We start from the raw sequence: 15,035 nt of genomic DNA, 5'->3' as shown, positions 1-15,035 counted from the left end.
TCAGGGTGAGGCTTTGTGATCTCTAGGGCTGTCGGTAGTTGCTAGAGAAAGCTTCTGCAGCTGGGAACTGGATACAGTGACTTTATTACCAAAAATAAAAATAGAGTTACAAGCAAGGTGCATTCACAGTAGATAAAGGTAAGTCTACACATAGGCTCTCTTAGATAAGCAGTTAAATTGGTTTGAATGAGGTTTGAATGCATTAGCCAGCATTTTTTGTAAGTACTTCTCTTTTCTATTAAAATCCCCCTTAAACCCCTGAGGAAGTTTAAGGAATAACAGCATAAGTAGTTCAAGCTAAATGCTTTGGTTTAAGCATTAGTTATGCATTTAATTATTATGGGGGCACCAAATTTACAATTCTGGCTTTGCTCAAGTAAGTGAGATATCCCATGAGGCATTCTAATTGATGGGTAGAAGCCTCTAAGAGATTAACAGTTTTCTACAGATAATCCCTAGAATAAATAAATAGTTCAGGAGTAGAATTTGGAGAATTCCCTGGTGATTCAGTGGTTAGGACTCTGAGCTTTCACTGCTGAGGGCCCAGTGTTCGATCCCTGGTCAGAAAGCTAAGATCCACCTCCACCCACTCCCCCACAAAAAGAGTAGAACTTGATTGTTTCCATAACGGGTTATTTTTCCTTTAATAAATAAAACATTGAGAAATGTTTCCACACAAAAAAGTGCAAATCAGAAACAGTCAAATACTACCAAATATTTTTTCATATTTGGGGGTAGGAAAGAGTAATATGTCTTTTAGAAGAAGAAAGAATTTTTTTTTAAGGGATGTGAGTTAGAAAAATAGGGGACAACCCTATTTTTGTCCCTGTAGGGGACAACCATGTGGAAAAGTGGTGTGGGGGATTGGTCACCCTAAGTGGCAGCTGGGTGGTGGTTCTTTAGTGCTGTAGCCAAGGACAGTGTGCCATTTGGTAACATGATCATATTTAAATTGTTTTAGCTAAAGATGGACTTCTCATCTTCTGTTTCCAAAGTAAGCCTACCATCAAAGGTGACATTCCAGTAAAACTGCAGCCTTAAAATATAAACCTATATACATTCTACCCCTTCTTACCTGTAGGAAGATATCAGTGGTAAGAAGGAATTGACTTTGAATCTTTCTGTGGATTGTGCACCTTTAATAGCTATTTCCTGTTGTCCCTTTCTTTGTTCTATACAGTATTCTATAAACTATGCGTTAGATTCTGGTATTGGCAAACTTGCCTTTTAAGTGCAGTGAGCATCAAAAAGGACAGTGGTGGTTCTGCTCACTGACCTACCCTCCAAGGCAGCATGATGGCCATGTATGTGGTAGGGCGAGCATAAATGACTTGGTGACAGTAATGACCTTGTTTCATTTCAGCCTCATTTTGAGCTCTCTTATGTTCCTCTTGTGTTAGGATGAAGATTGCAACGGAAAGAACAGTTGTCATGAAAGTGAGCCACCAGCAACCACTGAGGCTGTGCACTACCTCTACATCCAGGTGAGGCCCTGGCACACAGCTCAGCGACTCAGCAACTCCCAGTAGTTGCTACTGAGTAGGTTTTGGGAGATGAGAGTAAGAGAGCAAGCAGAAGAGGGCTCAGTAGCACTGCCAGGGATGAATTGGCCAGAGAGGATTGCAGAATGGAGGCCCTCTCCCTCAGCCTTGAACCTGAGCTCTCTGGTACCAGAGCAACAGACAGCATAAGGCAGTGGTTTCCAGTTCTAAGCTCACCTGGATTGTGGCAGTTCACATCCTGGACCCACCAGCCACAGCTATGTGAGCTCAGGCAAAGTTCTTCAGCATCCTGTGTCCCAGGATGCTGGGACATTTAATCACCCGTAATTTAATTTAATCACCTGTAAATTAAACAATAGCAGGTACCTTAATGACTTGTGAGGAATAAACACAGTAATGTGTGTAAAGTAATTAGAACCATACCCGAGGCCACAGGCGCTAGACTGTACACGTACAGAAATTCTGTTCTGTCTAACAGGTTAAATCTGGGCAGGTAAGTTACGAAGCATATAACATCCTCGTGTGCAGAGAAGACACACCAGCCTGGCTTTAGGAAAGTGGCTTGTCCTGGAACCCCTGAGGGATAGGAGAACCAGCGCCAAAGAGGCATTGCTAAAGGGAAGCCTATAGGCTTTGTCCTGCTCCCTCTCCCAAGGGGCACATTCTGGACAGTGGGAGCCTGCCAGCAGAGGGACAGCCACAAACCAAAGAGGAAAACGTGCCTCTGGCCCAAGAGAACAGGACTGTGGGTCATTATTAGTATTTCAGTCACATCTGCAAGGAGGTAGATCTTTAAATGTGAGATTGAGTACTGTGCCAAAGAAGGAACCCTCAGACAAGTGTGATGTTTCAAAAGAGGTTAGTTAGGTGGCTACTTTACGGAAGCTGCAGCTGGTTTTAGGTTTTTCCTAACATAAACCACTCACACTCATGGTAAAGTGTTTGTCCCCCAGACTGCTAACTATTGAGTAGCTTCTTCATTCTAATACTCGCTGAACAGTTACAGTGAGGCAGAAATATGTAAGGGAGGTGTGTGACGTGTGGGTACCAGCATGGTGTGGGAGGCAGAGGCCCTCTGGAGGACAAGTCAGAATTTGTAGATGTCATTCTGAGCCTGAGAGGGTATTTCTGTCTTTTAAAATGACATATTCCTTTCTTTAAAGACTCCCTTGTAACTCAGTCGGTAAAGAATCTGCCTGCAGTGCAGGATCAACCCAGGTTCGATCCCTGGGTTGGGAAGATCCCCTGGAGAAGGAAATGGCAACCCACTCCAATATCCTTGCCTGGAAAATCTCATGGACAGAGGAGCCTGATGGGCTACAGGCCATGGGGTCGCAAAGAGTCAGGCACGACTGAGCGACTAACACACACTTTCTTTAAAAGCAACAAAAAAATCCTTCATGAGAAATCTCAACTTTGATGCTAGTTTGAAACATACAGTCTGGTTTCATAAATCAAATGCTATATGTTGATCTAAGACTTAAATGACATGGCATTGTTTTCTGATAGATTAATACAGTCAAGCAGGATGAGATAGAGCCCTTTCTTGAATATTTGGATATTTACAGCATTTCACTCTAGACTTGAAGGCCATTATCATTAATTTAACGTACAGATGAGAGAAGCTAGTGACATCATTGAATTACTAATTAGCCCTTCTTGAAAATGTGGGCTTGAAAATGATCTTGTAAAACTAAATAAAATTTTATTTAATTCTGTTTTCAAATTACTTGTGGCAAGGCTTGTAAAGTCTTATTTTTTAATGAACAATAATATGAAAAATAAGAATAATTTTGTTGGAGTGCTAAGATGATGCTTCTTCCCCCCAGTTGTTTTTTTTTTTTAATACTGTTGGTTTCTTTTTTTAATTAAAAAAAGATAAGCCTTTCCTGTAAGTACTTAAAATCTGTGGTACATGTTTTAAAATATAGGATTACACTAGTTGCCATTGGTTCTCCTTCACTGAAACTCTGTCATCAAATCCTGCCTGGTTGGTTCTTATCTATAGATGGAGTACTGTGAGAAGAGCACTTTACGAGACACCATTGACCAGGGACTGTATCGAGACACTGTCAGGCTCTGGAGGCTTTTCCGAGAGATTCTGGATGGATTGGCTTATATCCATGAGAAAGTAAGCTTGGCAACATTCCACATCTGAAATATTTCACATAAAATTTATAACAGTAAATTTGAGAAAAACTGAAATAGAGGGGAAATTATGGGTATTTTGAATAATCTTATTTTTACAGGAAATAGAACATATCAAAAGATAAGAAAGTAGCATAAACCCTCACAGTTCAAAGAAAACATTGAAGGATAGGACAGGGGTCAGCAAACTATGGCGCCCACAGGATCCCTAGCCACTTCTGTTCATCCTGTGAGCTAAGGATGGCTTTTACATTTTTAACTGGTTGTAAAAAAAAATTGAAAGAAGGGTAATATTTCAGGACACCTGAAAATTCTGTGAAATTCAAATGTGTGTCCATTAGTCACGTTATACTGAATCATGGCCGTGACAGTTTGTGTGTTGCCTGTGGCTGTGCTTGCGCTGCTGCTATACAGTTAAGTAGTTGTGACAGAGCCTGTGTGGCTTATAAAGCCTGAAAGATTTGCTATCTGACCCTTTACAGAAAAAGTTTGCCAGCTTCTGGGTTAGGTGGAAATAACTGAACAAGTATGGAAGGTGAGGATGATTCCCTGAGTGGTTTGGATTAAGTGAGAGTATGATTGATTCATGCCAAGGTATGTGATTCTGACTCAGTGCTGCCCTTCCTAGGAACATGGAAAACCAGAAAGTCACCTAGCAAGAGCAGAGATGAGACTGAGTAACATAGCTTGCCATGTGTGTAAAGTGTCACTTTAAAACTAGAAATTGTCATCATGATGTAAATGCTAATGGACCTAGCTTCAGGATGAAACGCAGCTTACATTTTAAACATGAGATTGTCGAATGCATTAGCATAAATATGGTTTTTTCCCCTGTGCCTCAAGTTTCTTTAACCTTAAAATGTTTATACTATCCTATATCTATACTAAAAGACCAGGACTATAACTTACAGATGTCTAGTTTATAAACAGAGGAAGAAATGAAAATGGTGTTTGTCTCCCTGACCAGAATAGGGAGATATGATGCAGTAGAGAGAAAGATCATTGAAAGTCTGATAGAGGGATGCCGAAGGGAACCGTTTGGATCAGACCTGATCAGGAGGTTGACTTGAAGAGGGTGGCAAAGGCATTTGGGAGACATTGCAGAGGCCAGACAGCCTAGAGTAGCATGGTCAGCAGGAGACGGCCTCATCCAATTTTTATCACTAGGTTGTCCTTTTAAACGAGAAATCAGGAATAATATAAGCTGTTCTTAGGAGAAAATATTGTTGGTTTCTTTACTATCTTCCGTCAGGGAATGATTCACCGAGATTTGAAGCCTGTCAACATTTTTTTGGATTCTGATGACCACGTCAAAATAGGTGATTTTGGTTTGGCCACCGACCATCTAGCCTTTGCTGTGAGTTTTTTTCTTTATTCAAGTGTGCCTAAAAACGGATGCATGTGCCTTGATTATCCTGTCTTCTAACATTCTCATGAGTTCCCTGAACTCTGCTGTGTGATCCCCAGGAAGTATACAAGTCTGAAGGGGTGGCTGCAAATTATCTTTCAGACTTTGAGATTGTGAATATGTTTTAGTGAGTGCATTCCACTTGAGAGATATACAGTTACGAGTTTGTGGGTTATGTTTAGGGCAAAGGCATATAATACCTCATGAAATGATTTGGTATTTTGTTCTACCATGCCAGTCACTGGGCAAGATGTTTTACACTCCAGGGACTTTTAACTTAAGGAAATAAGACTCAAAACCCATGAAACATCAGGAGAATGAGTTCTAGACAACATAAGTCAGAAAGTATTAATGTTATTCACAATGTTACAGTTTAACAAACAAAGCTAAAATGATGTGAAAGAAATAGTCATATAAGATTAAAAGACAGTGAAAATTTACATATGGTTATGAGGATAAAGAAAGACTGAATAGAGAAAACAGCATTTCAGATGGGCCTGAAAGGACAGGTGGGAATTCAGTAGGCTGGAATGGAGGGCAGGGCCTCATGACACCAGAGTCAGGGGTTCCAGAGAAAAAGAACAGCATAAGCAAAGACCCTGGGATAAGCAGACATGACTGTCGAAAGCCAGCCTGTTGTCTGGTTGGTTGAAACTATGAGGGTATAGGGGAGCCATGAAAGAAGATGGCTTAAGGTTGGGGATTCTTGGCAGTGATTGAATACTAGGGGAAGAATTTTACTTAACATCATGCATGAGCCAGAGCTTAAGGCACCAAAGTCTGTGGTAAACACAGTTAATTCTAAGGGTGGTCAGAGGAAGAAGTTAATGGTGAGAAGGACCAAAGGGGCTAAATTAGATGGTGACATTAGAAGGAACAGAGAGGGAGGGAGTGGAAGGGGGACAGTAAGGACGTGTTCCTGACCAGAACGGCGGGGAATTCGAAGAGTGCTAAGACCAAAAGAACGAATGTAATTTGATGTCTCTGCTTTAGTCTATAGCCAGTGTCTGTCGGCTTTAGTCTTTAGTCTATAGACAGTCTGTGTCTGTCGGCTTTAGTCTATAGACAGACATTCAGTCTATGTCTGTCGGCCTTTAGTATGTAAGGGCCTCCCCTAGAAGGGGGCCTTCCCAGGTGGCACAGTAGTAAAGAATCTGCCTGCCAATGCAGAAAATGTGGGAGATGCAAGTTCGATCCCTGGGTCAGGAAGATCCCCTGGAGAAGGAAATGGCCACTCACTCCAGTATCTTGCCTGGGAAATCCCATGGACAAAGAAGCCTGGCAGGCTACAGTCCATGGGGTCACAAAGAGTCAGACACACCTGAGCGACTGAGCACATGCACATGAAGTAGATAAGAGCTCAAGCTCTGGATGCCCTCTGCCCTGGGCTAGAAACCTTGGGTAAGTTATTTAACTTCCTAGTATCTTTTCTAAAACATGTGCCTATTGTAAGTACCGATTCAGAGTTGTCACCACAATGAAATAAGAATTTAGGCGAGCCCTGGAACAGTGCCCGATTCTCAGAATGTTACAGCTGTTGTTATCGGTGGCAGTGCTTACAACAGGAATCCCTGGAGTGATGTCAGGAAAACAGTGGTCCGGGTTAACGTAGGACAGCACTGTCACGGGTGCAGTGGAGGAGGGGAGGCCCCCTAAGAGGCATTCGCAGCTCTGGGGGACACATCTGGTGACCAGCCTCTGGGAGAGAAGAGTGAAAACCAATCCAGATAAAGTAATAGCAGTGGGAAAGTTAGAAAGTGGGTTTGTTGTTATTAGTCTTCTATTACTCTTTCCAGTAAATAGATTCTGTTTTGAAATATGAAAATAAATTAGTTTTGGTAAACTTTAAGGGGTTCTGCCATGAAGGAGTTCTGTGGTGAATTGCCCCTCTCCTTGACCTCATTGGGTTTCCAGTGAGCCCTATGTTAGTAGGCTAACTGAACTAAAAAAAATTTATAGCTCAGAAAAACATTATTACAGTTGTCCTGGATTCTTTGTAGTATTTTTTATTCAGTCTTCATTTAGAAATGATAATCCACTCCTGTGGAATAATATTTTAATTTGATATCTGGCTTACTTATATTTTTAGGCTGACGGCAAACAAGATGACACATCAGGAGATCACTTGATTAAATCAGACCCTTCAGGTAAATCCAGAAGACTGTGTATTTAATTCATGTGTTAATAAGCAGTCCAAAAAATTTCCTTTTTTCTCTTTTTTTTTAACATCCAAAAAGCTGTACATATGTAATGTATACAACTTGAGGCCTTTCAAGGTACATACACACTTTGACAACATCACCATAATCATATCCATCACCTCCAAGTTTCTCCCTGCCCTCTTATGTATTATTACTATCATTACCAATTTTGTGATAAGAATACTTAACAACAATTTTAAATATGCAATACAGTATAAAATTTCTCAATCTGAAACCTGTTTTTCATTTGTAAAGATTTTATTCTAAAGCAATTTATAATTATTCATTTAAGTTAACAAAATTATGAACATTCTTTAATTTTTTCCTCTCTTCACTATATTGATTGTTCTTGAGGACTCTTAAGAAATTAGAGCTTCAATTAAAATAATTTGGTTCTGTGGGCAAGCAGTTATACTTTGACCCCAGGTGGTAATGGGAGATTACCTCATGACCTGGCCTGTCTGAGATCTTCCTGCCTGACACTGCCCCTTTACCACAGCAGAGCCAAGGTATGTGGCCGGCCATCCACAATTTAGGGTTAACAGCTTGGTGAAATGTATGCTGCTTCTTCCTGTGAATAGTGTCAACAGACTGTGTCTCACTCTTAAGAAACTTTTTTTTAAATAAAAATTTGCCTTATCTCTAAGTCCTGTTATTAGACACCTTTTCCCTGCCTTCTTCCATGCAGGTCATTTGACTGGGATGGTTGGTACTGCCTTATATGTAAGCCCTGAGGTCCAAGGAAGCACCAAATCTGCATACAACCAGGTAAAAAAGGAGTTTTGGGGGAAAAGGAAAGATCGAGAGAGAGAAAAGAAAGAATATAAAGATCACAGCACTCGGGGTTCAGTTACCAGCCGAGATAGCAGGAAACTTTCGTTCACTCAGTCTGTCGGTTCAGTTCAGTCACTCAGTCATGTCCGACTCTTTGCAACCCCATGGACTGCAGCCTGCCTGCCTGGCTTCCCTGTCTGTCACCAACTCCTGGCGCTTGCTCAAACTCGTGTCTGTAGAGTCTAGCAATCCAACCATCTCATCCTCTGTTGTCCCCTTCATCTCCTGCCTTCAATCTTTCCCAGCATCAGGGTCTTTTCCCGTGAGTAAGATCTTCGTATCAGGTGGCCAAAATATTGGAGTTTCAGCTTCAGCATCAGTCCTTCCAATGAATATTCAGGACTGATTTCCTTTGGGATTGACTGATTTGATCTCCTTGCAGTCTAAGTCTGTATCATGTGTCTGTTGAGTGACTGTTCCAGGTAGGACACATGATGCCCAAAGACAGTGACTAAAGCTGGCAGTCTTGCTGCCAAGGAGCTTACAGTCCTTCTGTCCATCTAAAGAAGATTTTAACTAACTGGCCGGCCAGGCCCTGGGAACACAGGGAACAAGGCAATCAACTAATAAGACATCTTATTCCAGCCTTCAAGGGGCTTGTCCGACTGATGGATGGACCAAACAAGTAAAAATTCTTAAATCACAAACTATGTAAGAACTAAGAAGAAAAGAAATGGGATCCAGTGACCAGAGGACAATAAGGAGCATCGTCTTTAGATTGACTGACTACAGAAAGCCTCCCCGAGAGGACGGCTGTCCTGATAAAAGAGGAAAAGAGGGAGAAGTCACAAGAGCTGGGGCCTGGAGCTTGGCTCGGAGGGGAGAGGAATAAGCAGAGGAAATAGCACCTCAGAGAGAAGTGTGTTAGCATGGGTGAGAGCTGGCATGGCGTGGTGCACTTAGGACAGTTACAATGAAGGTCAGACTGGCTACAGCAAGGTAAGCCATGGGGACAAGAGGCATGAAGGAAAGCTGGGGGAAACGCCAGGGTCAGGTGATGCCAGCGTGGCCATGATAAGGAGTGAGCACAGGCAGCCCCTGAAGGATCTTAAGCGAGAGAGTTCATTCCACCTGCTGCCGGATGCCTTGCAGAAATCCAGAAGGGGCGGCTGAGCTAGGACTGGAGTGGTGGCAATAGAGACCAGGTTTGCTATTTAGTCGCTCAGTCGTGTCCGACTTTTTGCACCCCCATGGACTGCAGCACGCCAGGCTTCCCTGTCCTTCACTGTCTCCGGAGTTTGCTCAAACTCATTTCAATCAAGTCAATGATGCCATCCAACCCTCTCATTATCTGTCACCCCCTTTTCCTCCTGCCCTCAGTGTTTCTCAGCATCAATATCTTTTCCAGTGAATCAGCTCTTCGCATCAGGTGGCCAAAGTATTAGAACTTCAGCATCAGTCATTCTAATGAACATTCAGTGTTGATTTCCTTTAGGATTGACTGGTTTGATCTCCTTGCAGTCCAAGGGACTCTCAAGAGTGTAATTGAGCACCACAGTTAAAAAGTATCAATTCTTTGGCACTCAGCCTTCTTTCTGGTCCAGCTCTCACATCCATACAGGACTACAGGAAAAACCATAGCTTTGACTAGATGGACCTTTGTCGCCAAAGTGTCTCTGAAGTGTGCAGCTACGAGATAAACGTTGGAGGGGAAGTGACAGGTTTTCCTGATGGAGTGGGTGTTAGGTGAGGAAAAGGAAGGGAAACAGGAAAATACTCAGCTTTCTGCCCGGAGCGGCTAGGGGAAGGGTAGTTGACTGAGCCAAGAACCCCAGAAGAAAGACCTGGGTGGTGGAGGAGAGGATGGCAAAGAAAACTCTGTCTGGGGCATGTTAAGAAGGAAATGCCAGACGAGAAATCCAATTGGAGAGGTCCAGTCTGCTGCTCAAGACTCAAGTTCAGAAGAAAGGTCAAAGTCAGAGGTGTAAATTTGCGAGTCACCAGCACACAGATGGGATTTAACAGCTTGAGCCCGGATGAGATCACTCAGGGCAAGACCTACAGAGATAAATTTTTAAAATTCATGAGGCAGGCAGTCTGCATCAAAGCGTGTTTTCAGGCTTGCGGTGGCAACTTTTGGGTGGGCTTTGATTCTACAGGGGGAGCACCAGGCAGTGACAGAGCTGAAGGAGACCCAAACTCCAGGCGAGGATCCGGGTGTGTGGAGATGGACATGCCCACCCTGAGGGATGAGAGGCGCTTGTGGTGTCACCGGTCCAGTTTAGCTTGCAAGAGAGTAATGGAGTCCTTGAAAGGATTTGGCCTGGCACTTTTTCACCTTTTGAAATGTATCCTAAGGAAACAACCAGGGACATCCAAAAAGATTGGCGTGAAAGGGGTTTGTCATAGCATTCTTTATAACAGTGCAGAATATTAATTGATTAAAAGTAGGGAACTGTTTAAATTATGGGGCTTCCATGTAATTGAACATGTCATTAAAATCACGTTTTAGAAAAATGACATTATAGCATGAAAATATTCTTTTGTGTTAGGAGAGTAAACGTTACAGATGACACTGTGGTTCCAGTTTTAGTGTGTGTGTGTGCAGATATTTTTTTAAAAGGCACAAAATGGGCCTATCTTAGCCATCAGTAGTAAATATCTTTAGGCAGTGGGGTTATGGATAGTTGCTATGTTATTCTTGGTGCTTTTCTGTATATTCCACATTTTTCTACAGCTAACATGTAGGAAATGACACAATGAATGTTTGTTTTTAAGACTTTCGAGGTCACTGGTTAGAGAGACTCTCTTATTAATGCTTGAGTCCAAATGCATGCAAGTTTTCCTTGCAAACGGCTTCTGTGCCTTCTGTACCATGAGCAGTCTCGCCCTTGGCCCGGTTGTGCTCGGCTGCCATGCGCACAGGACCTCCTGCACATCCTCTTCACCTTGGCAGCTGCCTACCTGAGGCTCTGCACTGACTTGCCTTTTACCTTCTTTACTTGTATTTCCATATTTTGTGAGGATTTGTCACACGATCTTTCTGTTGTGCTCTGCTTCTGTCCTCATCAGTACTTTGCAATCAGTAGCTGATATCTGCTATCAGATGTAGGTTGTGCTGTGTTTCCCTTTTGAGATGATCAGTAAAAATGCAGTTTTGTTGTGTTGTTTAGTTCCTCAGTCGTAACTCTTTGTGTCCCCATATATTGTAGCCCGCCAGGCTTCTCTGTCCATGGGACTTTACAGGCAAGAATACTGGAGTGGGTTGCCATTTCCTACTCCAGCGAATCTTCCCTACCCAGGGAGCGCATCTGTGTCTCCATATCTGCAGCATTGCAGGTGGATTCTTTATCACTGAACCACTGTGGAAGCCCTGTAAAGATGCAAAGCTAACTCTTAAAGATGTCAGTTGTCCTTGCTCTGTAATGATTATTCTCAGGTGTGTGGCCAGGGGTTATCTATGTCTGTGGGTAGGGCTGAACCAGTTAGAATAAATTTTTAAGAAAAATGTTGAAGTCATGCCAAATATTTTATCATCTAAATATAAAAATATCATCTATATTTTATACTTACAGGTTATTCTTTTTAGGACAGAGTGAATTTTTTCTCGTGTGGCTTCTTTTTCACTTAGGTGAACATTATCCCATCTAACAGTGCTCATCCTCTAATTCCCTATTGGATTATGCTTTCATATCTAGGCTCTGAATGTAATTCTTTTTCCTCCTCAGAAAGTGGATCTCTTCAGCCTGGGCATTATCTTCTTTGAGATGTCCTATCACCCCATGGTCACAGCCTCAGAAAGAATCTTTGTTCTCAACCAGCTCAGAGATGTATGTATCAGATGTTTTAGTGCCTTCGTTTCCAGTAACCTGAATCTTAGCATGCACATTAGCATTCAGTGCCGGGTATTTATCTGTTATTTATAATATAGAAAGAGGTGGTCCTGCTGTAATTTTCTATGTTTTCTAGTAAATGGAAATTCATCTCAGCTTATGCACTTACAATGATAAGAAACTTACCCCAAATTGATTTATTTTTGGAGATATTGCTAGGTTATCCTTTTTAAAGATATTTTGAGATTTCCTCTTGATTTTAAAACAAAGGAATTTAAAATTTTTGCATAATAACAATATAGTTACAGCAGTGGGAAGGGGTTATAAGGATAGCAAATATTTAGATCTAGAAATTAAAAGGTTCCAGCTGAATGGACCGGATACAGTAATGCCTAAAGAATACCACTATGACCAGAAGGGAAGTGGGGTCTGGGGTAAAAATCAGCCCCTTGAATTATTTTCACAGTGAGATCTCCCTCAGTCTTCTTGGGTTTGATCCCTGCCTCTTCCCAAACTAAAAGGGACTAATGTTGGAGTGTGTGAGGTCAAGGGTGCCCATAGGCATTAGCATTAAGATGAGGGGAGAATAAGGTTAGAGTGAGGAAGATTTAGATTCACATATTCCTGTGTAAGAGAGATGGAGAATCTTCCTCTTCCTTCCCAGAGCAGAACCAAGTATGCATGTCTGTTGGTGTTAATCACATACAGCGTGACTAAGAATACCCTGTGAGGTATCTCAGGAAGGAGTTTGATAATTTAACTGCCAGGACAGCGTGGGCAGCTTTGTTCATCATGTATCAGAGGAAACAAAGTGATTACTGTGTCCTTGCCTTGACTTGGAATGCTCTTCGAGGATTATGTCATTGGTGAAGTGCCTTTCTTTACTCTAAAATTCATGTTTGTTGCCTCATTTCAAGAATATCTCAACTGCCCGGTTAATGTTATGAATGAGGTCTTATTTACCAGAAAGGTGAGAAATTTGAGAGGGTGGGTAGAGATTTTCATGTTGGTTTCCTCTTATTCTGTGTTGACCATTTTGTATTTTTACCCTTGTTTGTTTAATAAGGTTACTCTTGTCTTTCTCTGAAGCCATTAGATGGTAAAATACTTTGTTCTCAAACGAGGTGCTTTCTGTCACCTAGGAAGTCATTTGGGTGAAGTTAGTGTTAAAATAATATGTATGTCCTTGGAAGGATGGACGTTGGGTTTCAAGATGAGTTTCTTGTCCGTCTCCCCTTGTTAGCAAACTTTCATTTCTCTATTTGATTTTCTTACCTCTGGTAATAAAATGCTTTCACATTTTATTGTGAAAATGTGGCAGTCTGCCAAGCACTTGCTGATTTGAATATAATATTTTTTAGCCCACTTCGCCTAAGTTTCCAGAAGACTTTGATGATGGAGAGCATACAAAGCAGGTAATTTTCTGATACTTTAATTACTGTGTTCTCACTCTGGAGTTTTAATTACTATTTTTCTTCTTCAATTAGTAATCTTTTGCCACTTATTCTCTTGTGTCGTGGGAACAACGTGGGGGGAAAGTATCAAAAGATGGAGTACTTAAAATTTATTTAGACTTGAAATACACTGTAAAAGTGCCAAGGGCTGGCATAGAAAATTAACAAACTACAGGGTTCTTTTTTGTGATTCATCATGCTTTTGAAGTACTGTTTGGACCTTTGGCTTAGCTATTGAAGAAAGAGAACACTCTTACAGCTCATTGTTTGAGATAAAGCTTGAAACTTTAAGAAAAAGAAAATACATTTTAAAACTAATTTTGTACTGTCTTATATTGGTTAAAGTAGCTTATATTGTAAAGGGGAAGACTATACAGTCAGATGGTACAGTAATTTAAACAAAATAATTTTTCCTCCATACTATAAATACGTGTGTGTGTGTGTGTGTGTACACACGCATGCCTGCTAAGTTGGCTTCAGTTGTGTCTGACTCTTTGCTACCCTATAGACTGTAGCCCGCTAGGATTCTCTGTGGGTTTTCCAGGCAAGAACACGAGTGTATTGCCATGCCCTCCTCCAAGGAATCTTCCCGACCCAGGGATCAAACCCATATCTCTTACATCTCTTGCATTGGCAGGCAGGTTATTTACCACTAGCGCAACCTGGGAAGCCCCTGTAGTATATGTATGTCATAGTAAATTATTAGCATCTGGCTAATATGAAAGAATAATTATTAGTGAATTTATTATAGTGCTTCTGGTGTGCCTTTCTTCTTAGTGCTGGCTGTTTGTCTTAGAGGAACCTTCCATGGTTAATACTCTTGTCATGTAGAAATTTACTCCTTAAACTGATTTCTTAACAATTATAATCAAGGCAGAACCTCTTATTTAAATGTTAATGTTGAGAACAGAAATCTAGCTAGAATATTGCATTAATTTGCTATTTTTTGATTATTGGTTTTGTATCTGGATGGACAAGTCACTTAACTTTTTTAGACTAATTTTCCTCCCCTGTAAACTAGACATATTAAATATCCTTTATTTTATATTGGCACAAACATCCTATAATTTGGTAGCGTTTAACATATGACATTTGTTTATGGTTCGAGGGATCCATTCTGCCTCAAATGTTGAATTAGTGAAGAACCATTAGGAAGTGGCTTCCCCGGTGGCTCAGTGGTAAAGAAACTGCCTGCCAATATAGAAGATACAAGTTTTGATTCCTGCATCAAGAAGATCCCCTAGAGGAGGAAGCAGCCACCCACTCCAGTTTTCTTGCCTGGGAAATCATGTGGACAGAGGAGCCTGGTAGGCTACAGTCCATGGGGTTGCAAAGAGTCGGACATGACTGAGCGACTGAGCATACATTAAAAAATACACTGAATCTTGTTTCTCCTTCTTTTACTAGCTATTATCATTGATCTGAACTGAGTTGTTCCCTGTGTTTTTTAGGGTGTCATAAGTAAATACTCAAATCATAGCATTTCCCTGTAATGAGGTCAGTCTTATTCGGTATTCCCACATGGTGGCTCCTGTGGTGTTGTAGTTAAACTGCAGACATAAGCACAACTACACAAACTATTTCTCAAGACAGCGATTATCCTCCCAGCACAAGGACTTACTGGGCATCCTGGAGCATTTGCACTGGGGCTGTAGAAACTTAACCATATATAAACTTAATCTTATATAAACTATGTAAACTTAACCACCGCAGCC

The 15,035-nt window shown here is 41.4% G+C and overlaps 1 protein-coding gene across 5 annotated transcripts in view; it reads left to right on the top strand.

The window, feature by feature from the left end:
- Positions 1-15,035, top strand: part of EIF2AK4 (eukaryotic translation initiation factor 2 alpha kinase 4) — a 110,537-nt gene that overhangs the window by 58,047 nt on the left and 37,455 nt on the right. For all 5 annotated transcript variants that reach the window (XR_016038235.1, XM_055436986.2, XM_055436990.2 and 2 more), the window contains 7 exons: positions 1,401-1,484; positions 3,511-3,633; positions 4,903-5,007; positions 7,148-7,205; positions 7,948-8,027; positions 11,762-11,863; positions 13,228-13,281. Coding sequence is in view for 4 of the 5 variants with exons in the window: in XM_055436986.2 (XP_055292961.2) it covers positions 1,401-1,484; positions 3,511-3,633; positions 4,903-5,007; positions 7,148-7,205; positions 7,948-8,027; positions 11,762-11,863; positions 13,228-13,281 (606 nt within the window). In the remaining variant the exon portion in view is untranslated. The remainder of the gene's footprint in view (positions 1-1,400; positions 1,485-3,510; positions 3,634-4,902; positions 5,008-7,147; positions 7,206-7,947; positions 8,028-11,761; positions 11,864-13,227; positions 13,282-15,035) is intronic.

The sequence above is a fragment of the Moschus berezovskii genome, chromosome 9 (genome assembly GCF_049115385.1).
Source record: "Moschus berezovskii isolate FMDL1 chromosome 9, NW_MosBer_1.0, whole genome shotgun sequence".
Taxonomy (NCBI): domain Eukaryota; kingdom Metazoa; phylum Chordata; class Mammalia; order Artiodactyla; family Moschidae; genus Moschus; species Moschus berezovskii.
The sequence above is the reverse complement of the archived record's forward strand: the minus strand, read 5'-3'. Positions and strand labels throughout refer to the sequence as shown.